At 40.1% G+C, this 26,463-nt stretch overlaps 1 protein-coding gene, 1 non-coding gene and 1 pseudogene across 2 annotated transcripts; all 3 read right to left on the reverse strand.

The window, feature by feature from the left end:
- Positions 1-1,188: 1,188 nt before the first annotated feature.
- Positions 1,189-1,293, reverse strand: LOC114493691. Its single transcript, XR_003684300.1, has one exon. It is a non-coding gene; the product is annotated as a small nucleolar RNA SNORA18 (small nucleolar RNA).
- A 6,918-nt stretch (positions 1,294-8,211) lies between these two features.
- On the reverse strand, positions 8,212-9,985 carry LOC114491967 (annotated as a pseudogene).
- Positions 9,986-11,193: 1,208 nt separating this feature from the next.
- Positions 11,194-26,215, reverse strand: OSTC (oligosaccharyltransferase complex non-catalytic subunit). The gene is made up of 4 exons (XM_028508021.2): positions 26,017-26,215; positions 22,350-22,443; positions 20,676-20,873; positions 11,194-11,769 (listed from the first exon to the last, which is right to left on the reverse strand). The coding sequence occupies exons 1-4, from the start codon at positions 26,153-26,155 to the stop codon at positions 11,751-11,753; spliced, it is 450 nt and encodes a 149-aa protein (XP_028363822.1). The 5' UTR covers positions 26,156-26,215; the 3' UTR covers positions 11,194-11,750.
- Between the last annotated feature and the right edge of the window lie 248 nt (positions 26,216-26,463).

Raw genomic sequence — 26,463 nt, forward strand, 5'->3', positions numbered from 1 at the left:
ACACTAAGAGGCAGGAAACAAAAGCTGCCAGGCCAGTGAAAAACTACATGCAGCACTGGTACAGGGTTGCTCCTGCTTCTGCTCTCTGTCAAAGCAGGAGCAGGGTCGGCCAAACCGCAAGAGCTAGAGAAACCATTTCCACCTCTCGATGGGGAGTGGCAACATCACTCTATATAAAACAAGTGGGGCAGGAGACACTGTGGCAGCCACCTTTGGAAATCGTAATCTGCCACGTGAAGATAAAAAAAACAATCCACCCAAAAAGGGGGAGAGAGGAGGAAAAAGAAGCATTAAAAATGAGACAAATAGAGGAGGAGATATAGAAAAGTCCAACTATGTGATAATCACAATTCCTGAAAATGGGCTAAACTCATTAAAAGACAAAAACTGTCAGAGTAAAACACAAATAAATGGAGCTTCATGATACACATGAGAGATACCCCTAAAACCTAAGAACAAAGAAAGGTTGAAAGAAAATTATAGAAAAATATACATGGCAAATTCCAACCTGCAGAGGACTGAGCAAGCCACACGGGCTGAGACTTCATAGACGCTGAGACACAAACTACTATCAAATACGAAGGGGGTCATTGCATACTGATGGAAACTCTGGTTTCCCAGAAATTACAATCAGAGTCTAGAAAGCTAAAAATATATATTTTTGTGTACAAAGGGTAGTTTATTTGTAACACAGGCAAAATTATTTCAGATTAATAAATGATTATTTAAGAAATTTCACACATGATTCTTTCCACTGCCTTAGTTCCTCCTGAGATTGAGTCTTAATCTTAAAGATAGTCCCTTTAAAAAGGGACTTTTATTTAATCCACAGTTGTCATGTCCATCAGTCTACAGTTCTCCTATTGGGCTTCTTTGATCTCTACTTGACTATGGACATACTTCAAAAATTCTCCATACCGTTAGGGTGAGAGTAGATGAATCTGCCTTGTTCTAAATTCAAGTCATATTCACTCCTAAACTATCACACCCTGGAATAGTACAGTTCATTGGGATATACCAATATCTAAGATAAAAAAATTTGGCTGCTAGGTCTTTCATAGTTTTTAAAAATTTATAATTTCTGTCCAGTACTTATAGTTTATAAGTACTAATCTAGCCTCCTTTACTATTCTTTGTTTTGTTTTGTTTTTAATATATTTTATTGACGGTCTTTCATAGTTTTATCAGCTCTGTCTTATAGTTCCTCCCCACAGATCTAACACATATTTACTCTTTGAGGCATTTCCAACAATGTAGGTCTATGGAAAAAGCCCCATTAAGATAGACCTCAACTGAAAATATATATATTTTTAATTATGATCAGATAGCCTTGGCTAGTGTGGCTTAGTGGACTGAGTGCCAGCTTGCAAACCAATGGATCGCCAGTTTGATTTCCAGTCAGGGCACATGCCTGTGTTGCAGGCTAGGTCCCCAGTAGGGGCTGTGCGAGAGGCAATCACGCACTGATGTTTCTCTCCCTCTCTTCCTCCCTCCTTTCCCTGATCTCTAAAAATAAATAAAATCTTTTTTAAAAAGTATGATCATAGTGATAATACCATATACAATTTTAAATTAACAATGTGTTAAGCAGTAACTCGAAAGCAAGCAAGACTAAATGATATATTATTTGAAGTGCTCAACACAAAAATTCAGAGCAGTGGCTACCTTTAGAGGGAAGGTAGGGGAATGGATAAGAATAAAAAGATAGACTCAGTGGTATTGGTAACATTTTAAGTCTTATGTTGGATTATGTGTTCACAGGACTTGATTGATTTTATCATGCTTCCCAATTTACATGTTTGTTTCATACACTCCTTTGAATATATTATATATTATATAATAAAATATTAATATGAAAATGACATGAATCAAGATTTAGAGGGGAAACAAAGGAATGTGAGATTCCAAAACTACAATTTCATTGAATTAATAATCCGAGTGTTTTTTCCATAGTCCAGTCCTTTTTGAAAAAATTGCCTGTCATTCTTTTCAACCTGAAGGGGTTCTTTAAAACTGTCTATGGATGATGTACTTCAGGAGGTTCAGGTTTATCCCTGAAATAACAGCAAAGTGTGTGTGTGCGTGTGTTGGAGGGGGAGAGATTAGGGAAAGAGTCCATTCTTTTGGCAAGAGTGTCTAGAAATAAGCAATGCTTAGTAGTTAAGGGGATGGGCTTGGGCGCCAGAAAAACTTGGGTTTGAATCTTGAATTAAACATTCCGTCATGTGCAATCTTGGGCAAGTTGCTTACTTCTCTGAGATTCAGTTCCCACCTCCCAGCGTTATGTACAGATGATATTTATAAAAAGTTTGGCTTTGTTCCTGATAGAGAATAAATACACTTTGATTATTATTATTTTTATTGTAATTTTAATCAAATCCTCAATTGATCCATGACCCAAAAGATTAAGCAACACTCTCCCTGATTCCGTGAAACTGGCTCCAATTTCTCCATTGTAAATGAGCAAACGCACATGAGCTCACTTCGTCCACTGCAGCAAGCAAGCACAGTATTAGGTTCTGGGGATAAGGAAAGAGTTCGCACTTTCAAAAGAAAAACTGGCTTACAAGAACTTTTTATTGAAATACAAGATTCGTAGATTGCACACATCGTCAGCGTACAGCTCAGATCAAAAAACGACATTAGCAGCAACCCAAGCAGCAGCCCTCATGTCCCCTGCTAGTCCCCACCCCACCTCTCAAGGTACCCACTGTCCTGACCTCTAATGGCGTGGGAAAGGCTGGCTTTTAGACAATAAATTATAATATAAGATGAAAAGTACACAATGTGCTGGCAGAAAGCACGGGGGATTTAGAACCAGCCACACTTCAGTTCAGTCCTGGCTGACCGCTGTGAAATGGACACCATATACTGTCGACCAGACTGCATGGTTGTGAGGATCAGGAGAAAATATGGATCCAGTACCCAGCATGGCACCTTCCCGCGTGGGCTCAGCCTGCTGCTGCTTATGATACTAGGAGACCTAAGGAGGGACGGGATCCTTGTTAAGATTAAATGAAATGACAGATGTGCGGGCACTTCAAAAAGATGAAGCAGGTCCTTATACAAATATTAAGTGTCATGTGAAAAGACACAGTATGTTTACTATGTGGGCTTAAAATTGTCATATCAGTTACAGTAGTTTGGCAGTTTTGGGATTCTGAAATACAGCTGTTCCAACCTGTTAACCTAGTCAGACCTTGAGAGCTCTATGGTTAGACTGGCGCCCGCCCACACTCGGCTGTCAAGAGAAAACTCTCTTTCTGAGGTGGAGCAACTGCCAACATAAGCACGGATGCCCTGCATGAAGGTTCATCCTTGACAGGAGTGCCTGAAGAGACAGACTCTAGAAGAGGTGGACTTTAGAAGAGGCGATGCCATCCATGAAGCAAAGGCAGCTCCTTGGCCTTAGTCCAGTGGTGGTGTCATGCTGCAAGCTGCATAGAAACTGTTTCCACCTTGCAATGGACACAACATAAATCATAAAACACTTTTTCAAGTGGACATAAAAATAAAAGCAGACATTCTATGCTTCAACTACATTTATCACACACACGTATGTGTGCACATTTCCACCACTCCCATCCCCAGGGGAAAATGTGTAATGTGTATTAAATACAGCTACAGAGTGTGAAGGGAGAGATAACTAAAGATTTCAGAGCTAATATTCCTGGAGCACTTAATAAGCTCCAGAGGCTGTGCACTCTCTCATTTAATTCTCAGAGCATCTCTATGTCATAGGCACTGTTAGCTTCATTATACTAAGAGGAAAATGAGGTTTGCAGAATCTACATCGCCTATGGGTGACACAGCTAATAATTGGCAGAGCTGGAATATGAGGCCAAATCTGGTTGATTCCAAGTGCGAGCTCCTAGTAACTGGCGGTATTGTCCATACAGATGTGTAGTGACCATTGCTGAAACCCCAATATTAGCATCACTTATGAGAAGTATGTAGCCACCAAAATGGCTATAACAATCTCAGTGTAAGCACCCCAGAAGCAGTACATAATTTTGGGGGAAACATTTTTGAAAGACTATGAACAACCAGGGTTTTAAAGACAAACTGGGTTATAAATTGCCTTTTTAAAAATAAGTATATACTTCTTATTACTATGTTTAAAGAGTGGTCTTCTATACCAAAAAAATAGCAGCATGTGATGGAAACAATTGGTCTGCTGTGCAGAAGACCTGAGTTCTACTTCAAGCTCTCTTGCAAACAAATCTCAATTTACTCATTAGCAAAATGGGAAAATAACCTTTATTCCAGCTTTACACTTTAGAAACATACCACTTACTGAGGACCTCATACCTTTCCATTTGAAACATTAACAACATTCATAGTTCAATCTTTTTTTTTCTGCTGTAAGAATGTTTATTGGTTAAAAAGAATACTGTCTTCGAAAAGTAATTTCCTTCCAGTATTTTCAAATAATTTGCATACTTCACTTTATTCACCCACATAGCAGATACATTCAAATGAGAAACAGAAGACTACGTGGCTCTTTATACATTTAACATCACAACATCACCAGTGCGACCAGTCTGTCCTTCTGGTGGCGCTGAGAAGGCAGGGGAGCTATTCACTCAGGCTTTCACTCCTAGCATCCCTCCAAATACTGAGGAAATTTGGGGTGAGTGCTTATGGCTTCTTTTAAAAAAATGTACTTATGTAATGTTAGAGAGGAGATGGAAGAGTGAAAAGGAGAGAAACATCACTCGATTGCCTCTTGTACGCAACCAGGCCAGAGACTGAACTCATTACCCAGGCACATGCCCTGACCAGGAATCGAATCGGCGAACTTTCACTTTGTGGGATGATGCCCAACCAACTGAACCTGGACCAGTCAGGGCCTTATGGCTTCTTGGCCATCTAATTCCTCAGGGACAGGAATTCAAGGAGGGAGCTTAAAATGTTTCAAATAATTTTCAACACTTCACTGGGTTCTCCCAAAAGGCCCAGAGGTAGGAAAATAATCTATCCTTATTTCTCTTTCTATATGTAAAGGCTTCCTTTATATTTGTGAACCAGTTGGGATCCACTACCCAACCATCCACAGATCCCATCAGACGCACAGCAGGTTGAATACCCACTACTGTAGGCTCACCTCTAGCTGGCAGTGCCCACAGGGGAGACCACAGAGATGGAATGTCCCTTTCATAGGCTCTCCCAGAATGAGCATTTGTTATTGCCACACTGGTCCTGCTATCTGGCCAGCCTCCACAAGCTCCTACACTCTCTCACTCAATACAAAAAGCTTTACATTCTTTTCTTGCTTTTTGTTCGTCAAAGATCTCCATGCTTGCCAGCTGGCTGGAATTCGAGCTTCAGTGTTTATTTTTGCACAGCCCAAACCCCTGCAAACCCTAGCTTCCTTCTGTATCCCCCACTGTGGCTCAGGAAACACAAAACCTTAAAATCCAAGGCTTACTCTCAGTAAGTGAAGGGACACTTATGTAAGATACCTATCGGACTACCAGACTTTTTTCTTTCTTTCTTTTTTTTTTTTTGATAGCCAACAACACATCTAGTCAAGTGGGTATGGAATTTGCTGCAGCCTGCTGGAAAGCTCCAGCTAGTCCAACACTGTTGCCACTGTACCACACAGCACTGGACAATCCCGTTTGGGAACAGCTAGAGCCCGTGGGAAATGCTCTGAATATTTATTTCCCTTGATGGCAAAGCACTGATTTTGAAAACAGCTGAAAGATGTCTGGAGGCAAGCCTGGTCACTAAATGGGACCCCAGATAAGGGATGGCAATAACCAATGGGCCTGTGCTAGAAAGCTCTCTGATGGCTGAGGGCCATCACTAGAGAAGCATTTCAGGCACGCCTGGAGCAAGGGCAGCCTCATCACCTAAAATTCTTCTCTGAAGGACCTCAGTGAGTACCAGGCTCAGTAATTTATAGAGTCATACTGCACACATTTGCTAAGGACTAGAATGCTTTCTTGAATGGACAATATTTTATATGCACTTGGTAGGCAAAGTGCTTCAAGAAGAATTTTACACGCAAGCAGTTCCCATCAGTTTCTTACCTGAGTGTGTACGGATTACATGACAAACACATAAAGACAGTAGGTACACACTTCGCTTCTCACAAAACAGGAATAGAAGCTGAAATTTCGGGTGCTATGCCAAACTTCTGGTCTTGTTTCTAAATTTCTGTAATAAATCCAAGAAGCAGGACATTCAGCTGTCAGAAGATGGACCCCAAAGCTACTTCCAGATTGGGAAGCCCAAGAGTTCCAATGGAATTCTATGTCTAAGTCAGAAGATCAGTTGAAGAGCTGGAAGACTAAAATAACTGGTTCTCTGAGCTGCAGGGAGATTGGGATAATGGCACAGCCTCCGTGACCCAGGAAGCTCTGGAAGGTAGTTAACTTTGTGAGTCAAAAGGCACTTGGAGTCCAGCTGAATAAATAGAGAGCAGACTCTCTCCTTTAAAAGCAGTCCTGCGCTCAGGACTGGCAAGGTTAAGGCCTTTAACCTTGGGCCAGCTGTTTGGGTCAGAAGCACTCTGGTCCCTTAACAACCAGGTCCTTCTAACTTATCCACTTCACTCACCTCCCCAGGATTCCTCTATCACTGCAAGCTGTAGCTAGCTGCATTTTATTTTTTATTTTTTATTGTTTATTGTTCAAGTACAGTTTTCTGTCTTTTACTCCCATCCCAGTCAATGCCCCCCACCCAGTGCTCCCCATCTCCCTCCCATTTCCACACCACCACCCCTCCCCACCCCAGTTTTTGTCCATGTGTTCTTTATACTTGTTCCTGTAAACCCTTCCTTCCCCTAGAAATTTCCTCCCCTCTCCCCTCTCTCTGGTCATTGTCATTTTATAAAATGTGCTTTAAGAGTGCCCTCAGGTGTCCTTTAAGAGAAAAGCTGCTGGCAGGGACCAGCTAGACTGATCTTGAGACCCTGATGTGGAGAAACCCCTGAAGCAGAGGGACTTTTGTTTCGAGAAGTCTTAGTGCTCGTGGGCTCATGTAACCCCCAGATTGCAAGTCGCTGAGGTTAGGCTAATGTGCTGGAAAACTGACGTGGCTTGGAACAGAATGGATGCCTTGTGGATTTCTCAGACCTGAGCTTAATCCTGCATAGGAAAAAAGTTCACTTAGGTGAAAGCACTGATATTCCTGGGACCTTTATTGTAAGGATTTGTTGAGAGATTCTACACTCTTGGGAGACAGGAAAGGAAAAAAACTGGGTCAGGGGAAAAGCAGATGAGATGTTCATTCCACTTCATCTGGGCCATTTTGTGCCTTTTATTATCTTTGCAACTATGGTTCCAAACAGACGATTATTGCGGCTGAATTTCTCTTTAACAGTTCAAGACCGTCTAAGCACATTTGGAGAGGCAGTTCCAAGCATGTTTTGATAATCCCCCTTTAGGGATGAGGTTGAAAGCTAGAATTCTATAGTCCTAACCAAGGCAGGGTTTTACTGCAAGAAATCCTTGAGATTTAGTTTTGGCATCATCCTCCTAAGTCTCCTTATCCAGACAGCGCAAAGCAGTGGGGCCTGACTGAAAGTTGAAAAAGCCATGGAAGGAGAGGGAGACGTGCCTGCAATTCAGCCTCAGGAATGAACACCTCTCCTTGTACTGATATCAGATTACTGGAAGAGCTTGTTGGAAAGGTAGACCCCAGGACCCCACACCTCCCAAGTCCTGAGTGGCTGGAGGTGCACAGTCACATTGTAAGGCAGGGTAGGACTGGTGGCCTCTGAGACAAAAGATGAAGGAAAGAACAAAGAAACACATGTGGGGGCAGGGGGGAAAGCTATAGAAAAACATGAATGAAAGTGAGCAGAAGCACTAAAAAGGAACCATAAAATAACAAACATGGCCCGTGGAGCTGGGTGGAGCTGCAGCGGCCAGGTGTCCCAGGGCAAATGAACTCAGCGAGAAAGCAGCATGTCAGCATAAGGCTTCTGAACCATGGCTGTCCTGGGAGTCTCCACTGGTAAAACACCAAGCTACCAAAAATTCTCAAAAATTCCAAATCAGGCTGGTCAGCTGGGCCAAAATACAAAACAGACTGGCTACAAGGGAGGTGGTGTGGCACAGTCCCTGCAACATCCGCCCTCTTCCAGCAGCTCTGGAAGGTGTCTGTGTGTGTGTCTCAAGATCAGCCCAGACTGGGCCCAGCATCCCCAGTCTAGGGGTGAAGTCCCTGGGCAGTGATTCCAGCAGGGAGGGAATGTCTTCAGCCTGGGCAGTGTTGGCTCTGGCACTTTGCGATCTCCTCCTTGATGCGAAACTTGATGGCCTCTCGCATGGCTGGATCCAGAGGCATGTATGCTGACACCTCCTCACCCACCCTTTCTCGGTCATCATCCTGCTACACAGTAACTGATGTGACCTCCCCACTTTCTGCCTCCTATTCTAAGCAGAAGAGCTAATGGCCAGAAGGCTCTGGCTCCAAGCTGCCACTACTGCTTTCGCTGGACTCATCAGTCTGGGTTGCTTGGTTGAATAGAGTCAGCTCTGCATGGTGGCAGGTACATTTGCATGTTGGCTTGCAGGGCCTCATCAGCATGGTATGTGCAGCCTCTTCGCCTTCTCTTTGGCCCCCTGCGTCACCTTCTTGTCATGCTTGTCCTGGGCGAGCTGATTCCGCCAGATGTGGTACACGAAGCCAAAGCCATGGCTCCTGTCCAGTCCCCCGTCAGGCTTGCAGCAGAGACCTGGTCCCGGATTCGGATTCGTTGTTGCTTCCATCTGGGGCACTGGGAGCAGCGCAGATGCCACCCCAAGGGTCGTCCTCCCTCCTACAGAGCTCTGTGCTGCTCCTCCCAATCTTTCGTTTATAAGCAAGATATGTAAAATTTCTTCTCACTTTAATTCTGTAAAGGGGATGTTTCTTTTATAAATCTGTGGCAAACAGATAGATGTGTGGCTCACTGGGTGCAAGGAGTGGGGCTAGCACACAGCCTTGTTAGCTTCGTCAGGGCTCACAGCCAAGATCATGCTAACCTCCAGGTGGTCAAGGACTTGAAAAGGCAATGGTAAAATGGTAAAATGGGCTAGCCATGCCCATCCAACACACTACTCTTTTGATAGGCAGTCTTTGCTGCTCTGGAGATCCCCGTTGGGCTAACAGCAACTCCGTCAGCTGCAGAATGACAGCTTCCCCGCCTAATTCTGCATCCTTCCATTGCTTCTCACTCGTGTTTCTCTCCACTTAACCATATTGCACTTCTAACTCCATTTTAGCACCTACTTCCTAGAGAAAAATCAAAGACTAGTTTACTTCTAACCTAGCCTATTAATTTACTGTCTCTCTCTCATTCACTTAACCTCTGCTGATATTAACTATGCTTGGCAGGCTTTCTGTCAGGCTGACATTTTAGTGTAGTATCCCCAAAAGCATTTTAAGTCCAGTACAAAGCACATTTACTTTCTTCACATATAACACTTTAATAAAAAAATGTATGAAGATTTTTCACTGTATTTAGTAAATTTACTTTTATTATAATAACCAAAACCTTAAAAGCTGTGACACAGAAAAATACACTAAACCTTAATAGCACCATCTGGTGGTCCTTAACAGGAACTGCTCACTACTCAATCATTTAGGAAAAGACCTTTTAAAGCCATTTACACCTTTAATTATCTTTTGTCCATCTAGTTTCATGTTTTAGAATATGTCCAAATAACAACAAAAAATATAATTAAAGTCAAATCAAGTCTTTAAAGTTAGTGAGTACACACAGGTCTTGTTTTCCACTTTCAGAGCTTTGGAGCACAGCAACCTCCTCTTCCCACATCTCTCATCACCACAGTACACTGTCACCTTGCTCGATTTTTGTGGCATGTTATCAGTACCTGACATTTTATAAACATTTTTATCTTGTGACTATCTGGCTCCCCAACAAGATTTTGATTATCTTCTCTTCCCTCTATGACAGAAACTTTGTCTTATTCACCCTTATAAATTCTCAGTGTGGCCCCGGCCAGTGTGGCTCAGTGGATTGAGTGCCAGCCTGTGAACCTAAAGGTCGTCGGTTCAATTCCCTGTCAGGGCACATGCCTGGGTTGCAGACATGCCAGTTGGGGGCATTTGAGAGGCAACTGATTTAGTACTTCTCTCCCTTTCTCCCCCCATTCCCCTCTCTGAAAATAAATAGAATCTTTAATAAATAAAGTCAATGTTTAAAAAAAATCTTCAGTGTGGCTTGCCATGTAATAGGTATTCACAACTTTTGTAATAAATGAATCTCTAATTTACAGAATGGCTTTTATTTTTATTGCCAACACTATTAACAGATGTCCTCAATCCCCCACCCCTTTGCCCACCTCCATCCAACCGCCACCCTCCCTTCCCTCTGGCCATCACCACACTGTTGTGTTATGGGTCATGCATGTATGTTCTTTGGCTAATCCCTTCACCTTCTTTCACTTAGTCCTTCTCTCCCTCTTCCCCTCTGACAGCTGTCTGTTCCAAGTGTCTGTGCTTCTGTTTCTATTTTGTTCATCAGTTTATTCTGTTCATTAGATTCCACATATAACTGAGATCATATGGTACTTGTCTCTCTCTAACTGGCTTATTTCATTTAGCATAATAACCTCCAGGTCCATCCATGTCACAAAAGGAAGAGTTCCCATTTTAATGGCCATAGAGTACTCCATTGTGTAAATGTACGACAGCTTTTTTACCCACTCATCTTCTGATGGGCATTTGGGCTGTTTCCACACCTTGGGGTATTGTAAATAACGCTGCTATGAATAAAGGGGTGCATTTATTTTTAGATCAGCCTTGGAATTAGAAAAAACATTTTACCTTAAAACTTTCCTGTAAACTTGAACATTTTAGGATAAGAATTAATTGAGCCATTAGAGAACTAAAGTTCATGGCCAGTCAGGGAGAACTGAAAGGCCTGGCTAGCAAAAATGAGGGGAAGGTCACAGCTGTCTAGAGATGTTTTCAGATGTGCTCCAAATTGCGCTAATTACTGAAAATGAATGAAGGGAACTTTCGTCTAAGACATCACATTTCCAACAACTCTGATACAGATGTGCAGCCGGTGCTTGAATATTCACAGGGAAGTGAAGTTGCTGCCTCACAGGGCACCCTGACCGCTGTATTTGGAGACCATAAGACACTGACAATAGTGAGAAACAAAAGACAGGACTGAATAATTATAGACCAAAAGGCTAATATCAATTAAAAACCAAAAACAAGAGGTGTTAATTACAAAATTATTTATTTCTGCTCCTTTCATACACCTTATTGCTCAGGAAACAGTCTTACACACACTCTGAAATGACATCCTGCCATGTACTCCGTTCAAGGGCAAAGCACCACAGGTGAAGCTGATCAGCTGCCCAGAGTTCTCGGCTTATGGGACCTTGCTTCCTGGTTTTACACTGATTTCTGAAAGTCAGAAATGTCATCTCCAAAAAATGTTAAGAACGTTGTAAAAAATAATCACTCTATTCAATATTGTACTTTTGGAAATGGAGTATATTTTCAAGAAATTAAAAACTGAGGAAAAAATGCCACTTAACATCATTGGTGTGTCAGTTTAGGTCAGCAGGAAAAAGTGTGATGAGCTTGTCTCTTTGCTACCAAGAAGATACTCTAGTCCAAGCTTCATATGCTCCCCATGTTTTCTACTAGATGCTTCTTTTCTACCTGTTTTCATCCTTTTCCATATATCATATCAGAGGACTGGTCCAGCCTTTAAAACTTCAGCAACAGGAACAAATCCAGTATCCACAGATTTCTTCTCAAAAGGGACTCTAACCCATCAGATAGCCCCTACAGAAAGAAAATTTACAAACACAAAAAGTGAAAATGAAGCAACATTTCATAATACCCAAACAAATTTTATGATGAATCAAATAACAATCTGAAAATATAATTGCATGATTTGTTTTTATGGCTTTTAGCTTATATCTTGCCACCACCCTCATTTTACTGGGCCTCAGTTCCATTACTCTTCTTCCTCAAAGGATAAAATTACAGACCAATATGCTAAACAACAAAAAATTGGGGGGGGAGAGTAAATTAAAAAAATGTTATGTAAAAATTAAAGAGTCAGAATCAATTTCCTTTGAAGTCTCACAACTATAACAAAAATCATAAACCTTTTAATGGAAAGAAGTTGATTTTGATTTTCTAATAACCCTAATAATACCAAAGAAGGTGGGAGGATCAGGAGCTCCTCACACCTGGGAAGTGAGCCCTTGAACACCTATCTTTTCAGGAAATGTCCAAACAGCAGTGAGATACCTTAGCTGCAGCTGTTGAGCAGGTCAGACGTTATGTGGATCAAACAGGAGATTCTTTTACTAAATGTACAACTTAGGCCCTGGAATCCCTTTTAAATTGAAGCATTAAGTTTGGTTTTATAAAGTTCCAAACTTTGACCTTTGCAATAAATCCTTGCAATCTATTAGTAAGGATCTGCAAGATCAGGGAAAAGAAAAACGAAAAAAAGAAAGACTGTATAAAGCTATTCACATTAAGAGAGTTTAATACACCCTGTCCCCAGTGCTGCCTGCAGAGCTTCTCCCCTTCGGACCCTGACTATAACACTGAGTGGGTAAGCCTGGGCAAACCTCACTGTTTCCCTATGGGTACAGTGGAGTTATCTCAAAGGGTTTTAAGGATTACATAAGAAAATCTAAGTCTACAGTAAATGCTACTCATGGTAATTAAGCTCTTGAAAATGATAGCTGCTACTGTTAGTTCAGAGTCAAGTTTCTTCATCTGTAATGTAAGGGATCAAAATTCTTCATAGGGGTGAGAGCTAGTACGGTGTCTGGCACATAGCAGACATGCAAAAATGTTATGTTCCTCTCTTCCAGCTTCTGGACTCACTTGATCTACAGGGCTTACCATCTCCCTAAAGTTCAGTCTCGCTTTTTCTTCTGCTGTGTCAGCCTGGCTGATCCAAACTCTGAGTACAAAGAGAACTTCTAACCCACACAACCACCTTTGCAACAACTCTGATATGGCCCAGTACTTCTCACCCAAGGAAAAAAAAACTGAAAAATAAAAAGGCTCTTAGGATATATATTGACCTTGAAGACTCCACATAAACTTGCTACTAGAATACCTGACACTTAACAGAAAGCATACCTTAAGACCTAAACTCTGTAAGAAAAAAAAAGTTCAAAAAAATTCTAAGGAAGTATCCACTGATATCTGCACCCGTGGAAGTTATCTTACACTTGCACTCCACTGCTGGCGTACACTTTACAACCCTGAAGGGCTGAGGATTCTTCAGGGGCAGCCACCTGTCACCTGCATATACTGATATATGAGCATGCACTTCTGGACATCAGTCTCTTGCCAGAGTTATATGTTGCGGTATCCTTCCTTGCAACTAGTGTGTGAGCTATGCTTACATACTATAAACCCATGGATTATCGCCAACCTAAATTTACATGGAACAGAGTACTTAAATGGATAAATCCTTGTTCAAAGCTGCCAAACACAGATAGTCCTATCTTAGAAAAAATTGAGGGAGCATTAAGAAATATAATGTAGGCCCTGGCTGGTGTAGCTCAGTGGATTGAGCATGGGCTGGGAACCAAAGTGTCCCAGGTTCGATTCCCAGCCAGGGTACATTCCTGGGTTGCAGGCCATAACCCCCAGCAACTGCACATTGATGTTTCTCTCTCTCTCTCTCCCTCCCTTCCCTCTCTAAAAAATAAATAAATAAATAAAATCTTAAAAAAAAAAATGGAGACAACAGTACTTGAACATCAGTAAAAATAAAAACAATTAGAAATATAATGTTATAAAGATACCATGCTGGAAGAAAAAAAAAAGAACAAATGAACTAATACACTTCTTGGTAGGGAATAAAAATAAACTTGTTGAAACACATTTAGTCCCTCCTCATGGGCCAGAAAATGTCATGATATTCAATTATTATATTCAGGCTTGTGAGAATTTTATACAAGTAAAACTATTGGCAAATACAAGTACTTAGGTAATACAAACATTATAGATAAATAAAAGTAAATCAAGAACGCAAAAAAACTAGACAACAGAAGCCAGAATGAGTTCCTATTTAACCTTCATTTTAAGACACTCATTCTATAAGGCAGGTTCTGTTAGGTTGGCACTAACACAAAACCACCTCAAAAAACTATGACATGCATTCTTGCATTTAACCCCTGCAACAATCCTAAAAAGGTGGGTGAAACAAATATTGTTCTCATTTTGCAGTTGAAGAATGTGAGACTATGGGGGCAGTTACGTGGTTTGCTCAAAATCACATCACGAGAAAAGAACAGAACTGGCATTAAAACACAAGCATCCCACTTTTGGACCACTATCTCCTCCAATGATCCTAAAACAAAAATCTCACTTTTTTTCATTTAGAAACAGAAATTGCTTATTTATTTGTTTTTAAAATGGTGGCCACAATTCAATTTGAAACATAGAACTTTTAGAATTCTGTTTATCTTTACAATAAAAACACAAATAATTAATATTAATATTATGCTTGAGAGCACATAAAACACCCTCTCATTTAATCTGGACAGCAACTCCGAGTCTCATAATTAGCTGCATTTAACAAGTTTGGAATCTGAGCACACACAACTGATCCAAAGCCTCAGAGCGAAGACACAGGAAGCCCCGATTTGGCCCCCAATTCCTCACTCCTCCTACCACACTCTGTCCTCAGCAGCTGCACACTGTGTTTTGTTAGGGTTCCTTCTCTCCTTTGCTAACAATGAACCCTGGACACGAGATTTCACTCACAGAAACACCCCAGCTTATTTGGACGCCAGACCCTCTACAACGTTACCTTTTTGAATAAAACTCCAAACCTGGGAACAAATGAAAAAGACTCAAGCACCATACAGAACTGGAAAAGCCAGGCTGTCAAGCTCTCCTTCATTCAGGGCTGCTTTAAGAAAGCAGTCAGACAGCTAAGATGTCCATTCCCTCAAATCACAGAATAACCAACAAACTGAAAGGAGCAAGGAAAGGGTGAGCTTACAATGATAACCATGAGAAGTGACAGGTTTCACTGAGGAAGTCAACAAAAAAAACTGAAAAGTACTACTATGTCTAACATAAGTGTGAATGTAAAATGACCCTGAGTCAAGAAGGCAAAATTAGAGACTTCCGGCAAGATGGAGGAATAGGTGGACGCACCGTACCTCCTCGTACAACCAAGATTAGAAAACCAATAATTTACAACAATAATTTACTATCAGAATAACACCCAGATCCGGCAGAGGATTTATCTGAATGTAAGTCGGGCAGCCAAGAAGTTGAAGTAGACGCGTTCATCCGGACTGGTAGGAGAAGACGAGCCGGCGGGCACGGGGCTGGCTCGGGTCGGCGGCGCACAGAGGTCGGGGGAAGGTTTGGCGCGAAATCGGCGCAAAAGCCATCCGGCGCGCAAGAAGGCAGCGGTAATCCCTGAGTACGCAAGCTGCGGCTGGCAGACCCAGAGGGGTAGCGATTGTGGACCAGGGCAGAACTCGTGGCCCGGAAGCCCAGACAAGGGTCTGAGTCCAGGGGAACGGAACTACCGCCATTGTTTTCTCCCGCCCCGCCCCCACATATAACGTCACAATCTAGCGACTGGAGTGCCCAGCCCTGGTGAGCACCTAAGGCTCTGCCCCCCACCGTAACAAGAGCAACCAGACCGGAAAAAAAAAAAAAAAGGAGAGTCAGGGAAAAAACAAAAAACAAAAAACAAAAAAACTATGTTTTCAACAGAGCAGATCAGTCCCCCAGGACTCATCCTTTTGAGCGACCAAGAACTAGCCAATCTATCAGATGCGCAGTTCAAAACACTGGTGATCAGAAAGCTCACGGAACTGGTGGATTTTGGACGAAATTTAGATGAAAGAATGCAGATTACCATAAAACAGATGCAGGAAGACACGCGGAGGAGAGCCAATAGTGAAAGGAAGGAATCTGAGTCTCAAAACAATACAGTGGACCAGAAGGAAGATAGAATCAACTAAGCAGGAAAGCATGATGAAATAAGAATTCAAAAAATCGAGGAAAAGATTAAGAGCATCCAAGACACCTTTAAACGTTCCAATATCCGAATTATAGGGGTACCAGAATAGGAAGGGGAAAAGCAACAGATTGAGCACATATTTGAACAAATAATAAAGGAGAACTTCCCCAATCTGGCAAAGGGAACAGTCTTCCAAGAAATCCAAGAAGCTCAGAGAGCCCCAAAGAAGTTGGACCCAAGAAGAAACACACCAAGGCACATCATAATTACATTAGCCAAGGTAAAAACGAAGGAGAGAATCCTAGAAGCAGCAAGAGGTAAGGGGACAGTAACCTACAAAGGAGTTCCCATCAGACTGTCAGCTGATTTCTCCAAAGAGACCTTACAGGCAAGAAGGGGCTGGAAAGAAATATTCCAAGTCATGAAAGACAAGGACCTACAACCCAGATTGCTCTATCCAGCAAAGCTTTCATTTAGAATGGAAGGGCAGATAAAGTGCTTCTCAGATAAGGTCAAGTTAAAGGAGTTCATCATCACCAAGCCCTTATTTTATGAAATGCTAAAGGGACTTATCTAAGAAAAGAAGATAAAGAAAAGACATGTATAGTAAAAGGACAGCAAACTCACAAATACCAACAACCACACCTAAAGCAAAACCAAAAGAAACCAAGTAAACAATTAGAACAGGAACAGAACCACAGAAATGGAGGGCACATGGAGGGTTAGCAGCAGGGGGGTGGGAGGAGGAGAGAGGGGGAAAAGGTATAGAGAATAAGTAGCATAGAATGTAGGTTGAAAATAGATAGGGGGAGGGCAAGAATAGTATGGGAAATGTAGAAACTAAAGAACTCATAAGTATGACACATGGACATGAACTAAAGGGGGAAATGTGGGTGGGAGGGGGGTACAGGGTGGAGGGGAGAGAAGGGGGGAAATGGGACAACTGTAATAGCATAATCAATAAAATATATTAAAAAACAAAACAAAACAAAACAAAAAAAAAAGAAGGCAAAATTATGCTTAATGTTCAGTGTTCAGGAAGTAACAGTTATCAAACAATATATGCTAAATACAAATGTGAGTGTTAAGCAGGCACTTTTGAAAAAAAACACCTTTGAAAGAGGTCTGTCAAAAATGAGTAAGAGCAAGTTTTAGTACATGTAGGATTAAATTTCACTTATATGGAAGAATCACATATATGCATTACCCTAATTCCCTAAATGATATTAATTTAAGTAAAATACTATTATATTCTTATTCTTATTTTTCCCCTCCTCCCCCTTTAGGAAAACTTCTTTTCTGAACTGATCCCATTATCTTAGGGTTTACTCAGGGGCTCCCTAGGTTTTCTCATCAGACTTAATAAACACTTGTTTGAATTACTAAAATGGCAATTTCTGCCAGAGTAAAGCAGGTCTTTTGTCTTCAATTACATAATAGTACCTATTTGGTCTATTTTATACAGCTTTACAACAGACTTGCCTGGAAGGACTCTCTCCCAACCAACCACTTTAGGCCATTACACCATGACACGGCAGGCCATCTTTTATTTTTTTAACTTTAAGATTCTCCTATTAGTTCAAAAATACCCTCACATTGGAGGCTAAAGAGAATCTAATAACTATTCTTTATTTTTGTGGAAAAACAAATTACAAATTCATACCAGAGTCTTCTACACAGTATAAAAACATTATTTCTTCGAGCCTGTATACATTTAAAAGGTACCTTACACACAACTTCACACACATTATCTTATGAATTATATTAGAAGACTTTTGTTTTCAAAATGAAAATTGCTTCTTTGTTAACTTTGTGCTAGTACAATAAAAATAGGCACTAAAAGTGGATTTTTTCATGTTAAATGTATTGTCATGTATAAAAACAGCTGAAAATAGTTCTATTTTATCAACATCTACATTTCTTCAAAAGACAAGGCATCAAAGCCATGTTTTAATTTATAAAATTTTATCAGTAGGGGAGACACTGGGTCCCTAGAAAGCATAAATCAGAAACTATAAAGTTAGTGGTACCATTCCACCGCTCTTGTGTTCTCCTTTTTAAAGGTAACCATGCTAAAAATGATAAGCTCATGTGGAACAGCCCAGCACCGGAGGTCATCATGATGCACCCCCTCACGCAGCCATCCCGTCTCAGGTGCTAGCCACCTGTCTAATCTGAAAAAAACCCATGGTTACTGGTATTTTTAAATGTCTTTCTTATTGTTACTGTTTCACTTACTATGTATCAAGCTGTTTGTATATGTTGGAGCCAAAGATAACATGTGTGCAAGAAGACACATCCCCTCCTTGCTGGTGGTACAAATCACGACCTACTGTGTACAATACACAAGCTCATAAACCTGGCCCACTACGGTGTGTGGGGCCTGCACATATGGCTGAAAATACAACACCCTTCTTCCCTCTCTTTTCTCAAACTGTCCGTTGTTTCTCCCCACTCCACACCTAAGGTATCAGGCATTAGGAGCTGTAGATAAGGAAGCATATCAAAGAGGCAAGCATAAATTCTTTCCTCTTAAAAACTTAAATCCTAGAGTTACCACTATGACAAGTTACAGAAACAAGCAATTTTCTGCCTAGATCGTTGTTCTGCTTTGATTACACCTCAACATAACTCACACCTGAAACCCAGCAAGTATACCCCATTTCCTGCTGTTGGCTTAAGTCAACAGTCTTGGATGATGGCCTACAGAATGGGGACAGCAAAACAAATGTTTATATAAATAACTGCAAAAGTGAGATGGAGGCATCCAGAGAATTAAACACTTATCAAAGCATTTTAGTAAGCAGTAAATAGCTCTATTATTCTAAAAGTCAAATGCCTGAGACAAAAGAAAAACACACTCACATCCTAAGGAGAGGACTAACACTACAAGGAAGCATGGATATTGCAGAATGAGAACCAATCTGCTTCTATGGGCAAAACCAGCCCACTTCTGTTCCGCTGTGTCTCCAAAGGTTCCTTCTGTTTTGCTTGTTAATTTTTAATAGCCTCCTCATTCTCTATGAGAGCCTCCTTTTTTCCTTCCTTGCTATGGAAACTTTAGCCTCTTCCACATACTCTTCCAGTACATCTTTTTCAGCAGGGGCAGAAAAAAGAAAAGACAGGAAGCTAGAGCACCTTAGCCTTTATACAATTTAGCCAATACCCAAAATTGTTTCTGCTGGACAAAAAACAAGAGCCACTGGCAAGAGTCTGAAGGAATACTGCATAACCACGTCGATATTCAGCTGACAGAGAACACTGTGCTCTTTCCCACCCTGCAGGGCTAACATGGGAACATGATTGCAGGGCAAGTGCTGGGTTGGCCAAAAAGTCCATTACGTTTTTCCATACCATGGCTCTAGTACTGCTTACTTGTCTTTAACTTCATTTGAAACAATTCTGTTAGATTGTATTGTGACAGCTCTCATATCAGGATGCATTAAAAAATCTTATCAAAATTGGTGACTTTTTGTGCACCCATTTTAATATTGAAGATGGAAGAAAATATGCAACATTACCCATGTATTATGCTTTATTATTTCAAGAAAGGTAAAAATGCCACTGAAACACACAAAAAAAGATTTGTGCAGTGTACAGAGAAGGTGCTATGACTAATCGAATGTGTCAAAAGTGGTTTGCAAAGTTTCTTGGTACTACTGACATTTTGGCCAAATAATTCTCTGCTGTGGGGCTGTCTTATGCACTGGAAGATGTTTAGCAGCACCTCTGGCCTCTCACCACTAGAAGCCAATAGTGCAGGATAGATGACATACTCAAAATATCCAATAAAGTTACCAGTTAAAATGAAAACTGTGTCTTTTACAGAAGAAATGTAATGGACTTTTTGGCCAAGCCAATACTTCTGATTTTCTAGGGGGAAGTCTGCCTATTCTCCCCCAGATGTATTATAGATAATGGACAGATTAAGTGATAGAACAAGTAAGCTCATGAAATTCAAACACAATCCTATATTCCTTTTTATTGTCTCTTATGAGGGGATGTCAGTTCTAAGAAATCAGTCTAGTTGGCACTTGATATTTAACACATCCACTAACAAATGAATGAATTTACCAGCAGTTAATTTTTGTGTTGTGTGCTTGCCCAAAGTCCCCGTAGTCACTTACTAATGCACCCAGAGGTGAAGGAGAATTCAGGGCAATGTGATCAGATGTAGCCACATCTCAAATTAGAGATCTCAGCTGGAATTATAAAAGTTGTCATAAAATGAATTTATTTTTTGTTCTTAAGATATACTAAGTTTTCTGAATTAAAATTATATATATTCCTTTTCCTATCTTTTTAGGGGGGCAACAACTCTCCTTTCCCATCCAAGACTTACTGGGTTTTCCTCATACTAATATCAAGGAACAGCAGCAATTAATGTCTTGAAAATATTCCCTGCTATACCATTACTGCTACAATCCCATATGCTAAAGATTAATCAAAAAGCACCTTAGCGAAACAGTGATCAGTGATGCTACAGCAAAATAACTAAATTTTCTCATGAACATGCATGAAGATAACAATCAGGAAGACCTATTGGTCTAATTTTTAACTGTAACCATGAGCAAGTAACCAATTTTTTTAGTTCCATAAATTTTCATCTATTTAAATGAGTTCAATTAAATCTTCTAAAATTTTATGTTAGCTAGGTAATTATTTTACCAGTTTTCAAGAGAAGTTAAGTTGTTGATTACACAAATACTTAGGAACTTACGGCAGTTTCATTCTCATGAATACTCTGGCCATGAAAAAACTCAATAGGACACAGACGAATCCAATGAATAGAAGAAGAAATCTATTGAGTTTTGGAATGTTTGGAGCATTGGATCGGTCTAGGATTATGAAACCTAAACCTCCCATTGTAAAGAGGAAGCTGGATGCAAGTCCTTCCATTATATATTGTCCATTCACTCTGAAAAAGAAAGACCACAGCAAAATAAAAACTTTTTCCTTAGGTTGAAATTCCCACTTCTGCTAAAACATTTTTGTGCTAATTTCTTATTCTTACCCTTACACTATTTTACTACATTTCTGGATATTTGTTTCAATATATATTTATTGAGAGCCTATTAGCTTCTGGGGCTGTAACAATGAACAAAACAGACAAAAAGCTTTGTCTTCATGTGGCAAATGTCCAAATAAGTTTTAAAACTCAACTAACACAACTATCTGTGAAAATCAAACTCATATTTTAATCATTAGCTTAAAAAGCCAATTATTGTATCAATATGAATCCTTTACACAGAACTTTAGCTTTAAAAGTTATACTATTTAACTTTTAAATAGTATAATGAATTTAAATTCATAGCTCTATGAATTTCAAATTAATTTTGAACTGGTTAGAAATGTTTTGGCCAAGTTTTATAATAATTAATAAACTTCTAAGTTCAAAGGCAAAAATGTAAAAGCACATGTTCTTAAACTCCATGAACACTGACCCCTCCCCATCCCCAGATTCCCAGTGATCTGTAAACCCCTATAATCATGTGCAAATTTTTGTATATTATTGTATCTGGTTTTTAGAGTCTGTGAGCCCCCCAAAACAATTTTCTCTGTTAAATGGGTGATTTATACATGGGCACATGCAAGGAAAGCACACATTTTTTTGTTAATTGCTTTAACTGAAAACTCAATATATGCACCAGGTTCAAAATTCCAACCACATGAACCACAACACTGAAAGGTTTCCCTACCATAGAGATCATGTGTCATCTAGATCTCTCCCCAAAGAGTCACAATAATTATTCCAGGAATATCCTAAGCATAGAATACCGCTAATGTAAGGCATAAATACAAATATATAGCTACGTTTAGGTAGATAGTTATCAAGTGGATTGTAGAAAACAATACAATAAGCATTGCTCAAGTGAACCAAACCACATTGAAACAGTGTTTCATTACTGAAACTGAACTCCCAAGTTCAGTCTCAAAAATTATATTTCTTATTCAATAAGAAATATAATATTATTCAATATATTTCTTAAATAGCCAGATAGTACAGTACAGGCCATATGGTTTGTGCCATACTTACCACTGTAGCTTGAAAGCATCCACAGATGGTATATAAACAAATGGGCATGCCTAGTTCCAATAGAGCTTTACTTAAAATTGGTTTGCTAATTCCCAGAATAGTGTAGAAACATGTTTTAAACTGATACCCTACTTTAAATGGTCATATCATTGTGAAATGTTATTTCTTAATAGATGAATAGATAATACACTTCTCTTATTCCTGCCCACTTCACACCATTTCTGAATTTAGCATTTTAAAACAGCTATTGTCTAAATATAGATGGACTCTATAGGTTTTGCTGTATTTTTAAATAAGCAGTCATGGTCCAACAACTTTCTTTCCCACCACCAAATCATTCATAAAGGCATCTTTTACCTGTAGGCCAAGAAAGCTACTGGTCTCTGATGGCCATGTTCATCAGTCATAGAGCCAACACTTGGAGGTTCAACAATAACATCATAAATTATTCCTATATGGAAAACAACAGTGAGATTAGATTGAGTTCCTAATTTTTAAAACAGAATTAGTTCTGTCTCTAAAGATTCGTTTTTATTTAAATAGCACTGCTTTGATATATTATTATAATCCAATGAGGTGCAGCTAATCTCCTAAACCTTAGATAAAACCATTCGGAAATTCATCTCAATACTTCAGAATGACTTGTAAAACAGTATACTTTGTCTCATGAAAGAAATTCATTTAGTGACTGTTTCTAATACTCAAAAATGACTCCACAATAAAAGAGATTTAACATTAAAGATTATATTTTAGTTCAAAAAATGTTCTAGAAAAGCTTGGATTTGTTCCTATAAATTGAGAGCTACTAATTATCTTGCTTAAATGTAAAACAAAGAAACATTTTTAAATCACACCATTAGCACTAGAGATTCATCATCATTAATATTAACATCTCTCAAAATGTTAAGTTTTCCAAATCTCTCATTGTCAACATGTTTTTCTCCATTGTTCTCCAACAATGGAAAACACCTCCAGCTTTTCTGATGAATAGATTGTGTCTCTCTCCCCACGGACTCACAAAAGAATCATAATGGAATTCCTTAATCCTCCCTCTCCCAACTACTAACTGGTACCTCCATCTATCCTCACCTCTTTCCGTCCACACTACAATCAAGGAAGAATTCCTCCCCCTATGAAGGTGGAATGCCTTCTCCAGTTATCATGGCTCCATCCCGTCTAGCCTTCTTAGACTTTGTTCCTTTGGGTAGCTGTTCTCCCTCCTGTATTTTCAACATGCCTTTCCCTACATCATTGTTCCATTGACTTCAAACCATCCTAGCTAACATACCATTTTTATGCTTCCTTTTTGAAAGAGAGTCAGGCTTCCTTTTGGGAAAAAAAAATTTTGGCAAATTTGCTGTCTCCCAGTCTTTATTTACTCTTCATTCTTCAGCTCACTCCAATCTGGCTTCTGCCACCACTGATATTACTCTTGCCAAGGTCACTTATGACCTCCAAGTTGCTTAATTCAATGGCCATTTTTCAGTTCTCATCTTAGGTTCCAGCAGCACTTGATCCAGCTTTCTAAATCCATTTTCTTGTGAAGATATATGGCTTTTGTAACACTCTTGTCCACGATTTCTTGCTACCTCTCTAGCCATTTCTTGCTACTTCTCTAGCCAAGCCTCCTCTTCCATACAACCAGTTAGAAAAGTTCCTTAGGGCTCAATCACTATCCACTTTTTCTACATTCTCTCCCAAAATGAACTCATCCCTCTCCACAGCTTTCAATTCAATGTGCTAATGACTCCCAGTATGCCAACACGTATCAAATAATGTTAGTACCATTAGAATTAGATGTAAATTCCCCCAAGAACAGGGGCTTTGACTATGTTCTTCAAGATCTCACTTACGGAGGTGTTCAGAAAACATGTTATTAACCAACTTCAACACAGACCACTTCGCTCAAGGCTAGACTCACACCTGTAAATTCACATATATAATTAATTAGAGTTGGTTATGTCTAATTATTATATATCCCAAAGTGACCTCTGGTTCACCATTCTCCACCAGCAAAGACTTCATTTCTTCAATCTCAGAAAATGACACTTTCATTTACTCAGATGCTCAAACCAGACACCAGTAAGATTCATTCACACTTCATTCTCCCCCTACATCTAATCAATCCATCAAGACCTACTGAATCTACTTCCAAAATATCTTCCATTATATTTTTCTCCATCTCCACTGCCACCCACCTAGTCTGGTCTAAGTCAACTATAAAACCCACCTAATCAGTCTCTTGGTCCCATACCTGTCCATACCTCTCCCTCTGCCTTTCCCCCAACCAATCAGATTTTGACTCACGTGCCATTTCCTCAGGAACCACACTCCAATGACATTCCCAACTCCCATTATTTTCTCATAACCTGTCATTCTTTTCTTTCAATGCATTTGTGGCATTTTTGCAGTGAAAATAGTAACGTAACAGAAAAAATGTATGTGATATTTAACATGTCTCAACCATGACATTATAAGCTTCAGCAGGGCAGGGTCCTTATCTGTTTCATTCACTGTTGTACCTACTGCCTGAAACTTAACAGGAACTTGATACATTATTGGCTGAATATTTCCCTGCAGTAAATACTGTTTATTTATAAAGGTACACTCAGTTTTTCAAACAGACACCTTTCCAGTGGCAAATTTCTTGAATGAGATACCTTATGGCAACGGCCCCTATAAAGGTGTCCTTTTCACTTTCCCCAGGGATTGGTGCAGAAAATCTCCCCCATGGGAGGGGTACAATCAACATGGAAAAGGTAGTCAAAATAAAACCTGTGAAGCATCTAGCAAAGAGAGGTAAGGATTATAGAAAAGAGACTAGCGGATAAAAGCCCATGAAGACACTCTTACTTATTAAAAAAAAATTAAAGACATGCATTTCAAATTTCATTTATTCAATACAGTACCAGTGGAGAGCTGAGCAAGTGTTAATGCTAATGCAATGCTAGGATAGTCTCTTACACACATAAGAAAAATTTATGTAACTTATTTAAACAAACGTAAGTAAACTGTCACTCTTCTGTGGGGGAGGGTATGTAATTGAAAGATACATTCTAGAACTAAGCTTTCACAGTTTCACATTCTTCCCTCTTGTATAAATATTCTCACAAATCATCAATGAAAATGAAGATGTCTCACTATTGCCTTAAAAGGAAAACCACTTTTACTGTCCCTAACCTGCGGAACTGATTTTAATAACTTCCAAATAAAGTATTCCACTTTCCAAAATCTAACAGTAGCACAGTCGAGTAAATCGTGGAACTGTGGCTTGAAAGGGTGGTGGCTCTGAAAGGACTAGCTGGACTGCCAGCTCACCACTATACAAAGCAACGCCCCTTTTGCAACTTTCTATATTTGAAAAGAACATGACAGAACAATTCATAAGTTTTTAATAGTAATGCTATTTTCCTTATTCTTTAAACTCTCAACTTCTGCTCTCTGAAATACAATACCACCTGCAAATCTATCTCCAATCTCAAATATTTATAGAAAACCACGGTTTTAGAAAATTCCATTCATACTCACTGTTGACCTGGACAAAAAGCAACACCGAAGCCTTAGGTCTGAGCTAAAAAAAACCTTAAGAATTCTCAAGTGTCTTCCAAGGTTCCAGAGACCGAGGACAAAGAAAAGGTAGAAGTCCCACACTTTCTTGGCCAACCATGGAAGTAAAATGGGCCAGACTAGACTTTCCCAATAAAGACTTTGTCAACCATGGCAATCAATAAACAGCAACAACCTGGCCTTAAAAATATATTCAATTTGGATCTCCAGGCTAAGAGGCTAGAAAAAGAAAAGCAATAGGAGTGAGAACACGAGTGCTGCCAAGAAAAGGAGTGGGCGTCCGGGCAAATAAACCTTTGGGATGTTAACACCTGGCACCCCAGATTTTCCCTCCACTCTCTGAAACGATCAAGAGCAGAGAGATGCTTGCCCGGGGGCTGAGAGTCAGAGGAAGAGGAGCCTCAGGGGCGAGTTCCCCACGGCTCCGCGCCTCTCGAACCCCGCCAGCCCGAGTTACCTCCGGTGATGAGAAAGTAAGACACCACCACCAGAGCGTACACCGTCATAGCCGAGGGCATATGCACCCAGGGCGGCTTCTTCAGCTTCAGGTTGGGGCATTCCAACACTAAGAATGGGACTCGGTACAAAGTCTCCATCTTGGTTGTGGCAAGGACAGCTGTGGGTCTCAAGCCTCACGCGCCACCCGGAAACAGACCAGTCCTTCCTTTCTTTTGCGCGTGCGCCAAGTAGGGACCGGCAGGTCCACAACACTCAAGACAGTTTATATGTCCATAGAATAAAACAAGAAACCTATTAAAAAACAAAAAAATACAGTATTTACGCTAAATATTACTAAAGTTTTATGCATAAATTTGAATAAGCAGCTCAATTTTTTTTGAATAATTTAACGTGATTTACGTACCTTCAAGGACCTTCACGGTTTCTGACGTGGCCGAGCTAGGAG

The sequence above is a fragment of the Phyllostomus discolor genome, chromosome 1 (assembly GCF_004126475.2).
Source record: "Phyllostomus discolor isolate MPI-MPIP mPhyDis1 chromosome 1, mPhyDis1.pri.v3, whole genome shotgun sequence".
Taxonomy (NCBI): Eukaryota; Metazoa; Chordata; class Mammalia; order Chiroptera; family Phyllostomidae; genus Phyllostomus; species Phyllostomus discolor.

Bases quoted from the DNA above. Each gene is read 5' to 3' on its own strand.
- OSTC (XM_028508021.2), bottom strand. From the start codon at position 26,155: ATGGAGACTTTGTACCGAGTCCCATTCTTAGTGTTGGAATGCCCCAAC. The intron at 22,444-26,016 runs GTAACTCGGGCT...TTTTCCATATAG, and splicing joins TTACTTTCTCATCACCGGAG to GAATAATTTATGATGTTATT. The intron at 20,874-22,349 runs GTAAAAGATGCC...TTTCTTTTTCAG, and splicing joins GTAGCTTTCTTGGCCTACAG to AGTGAATGGACAATATATAA.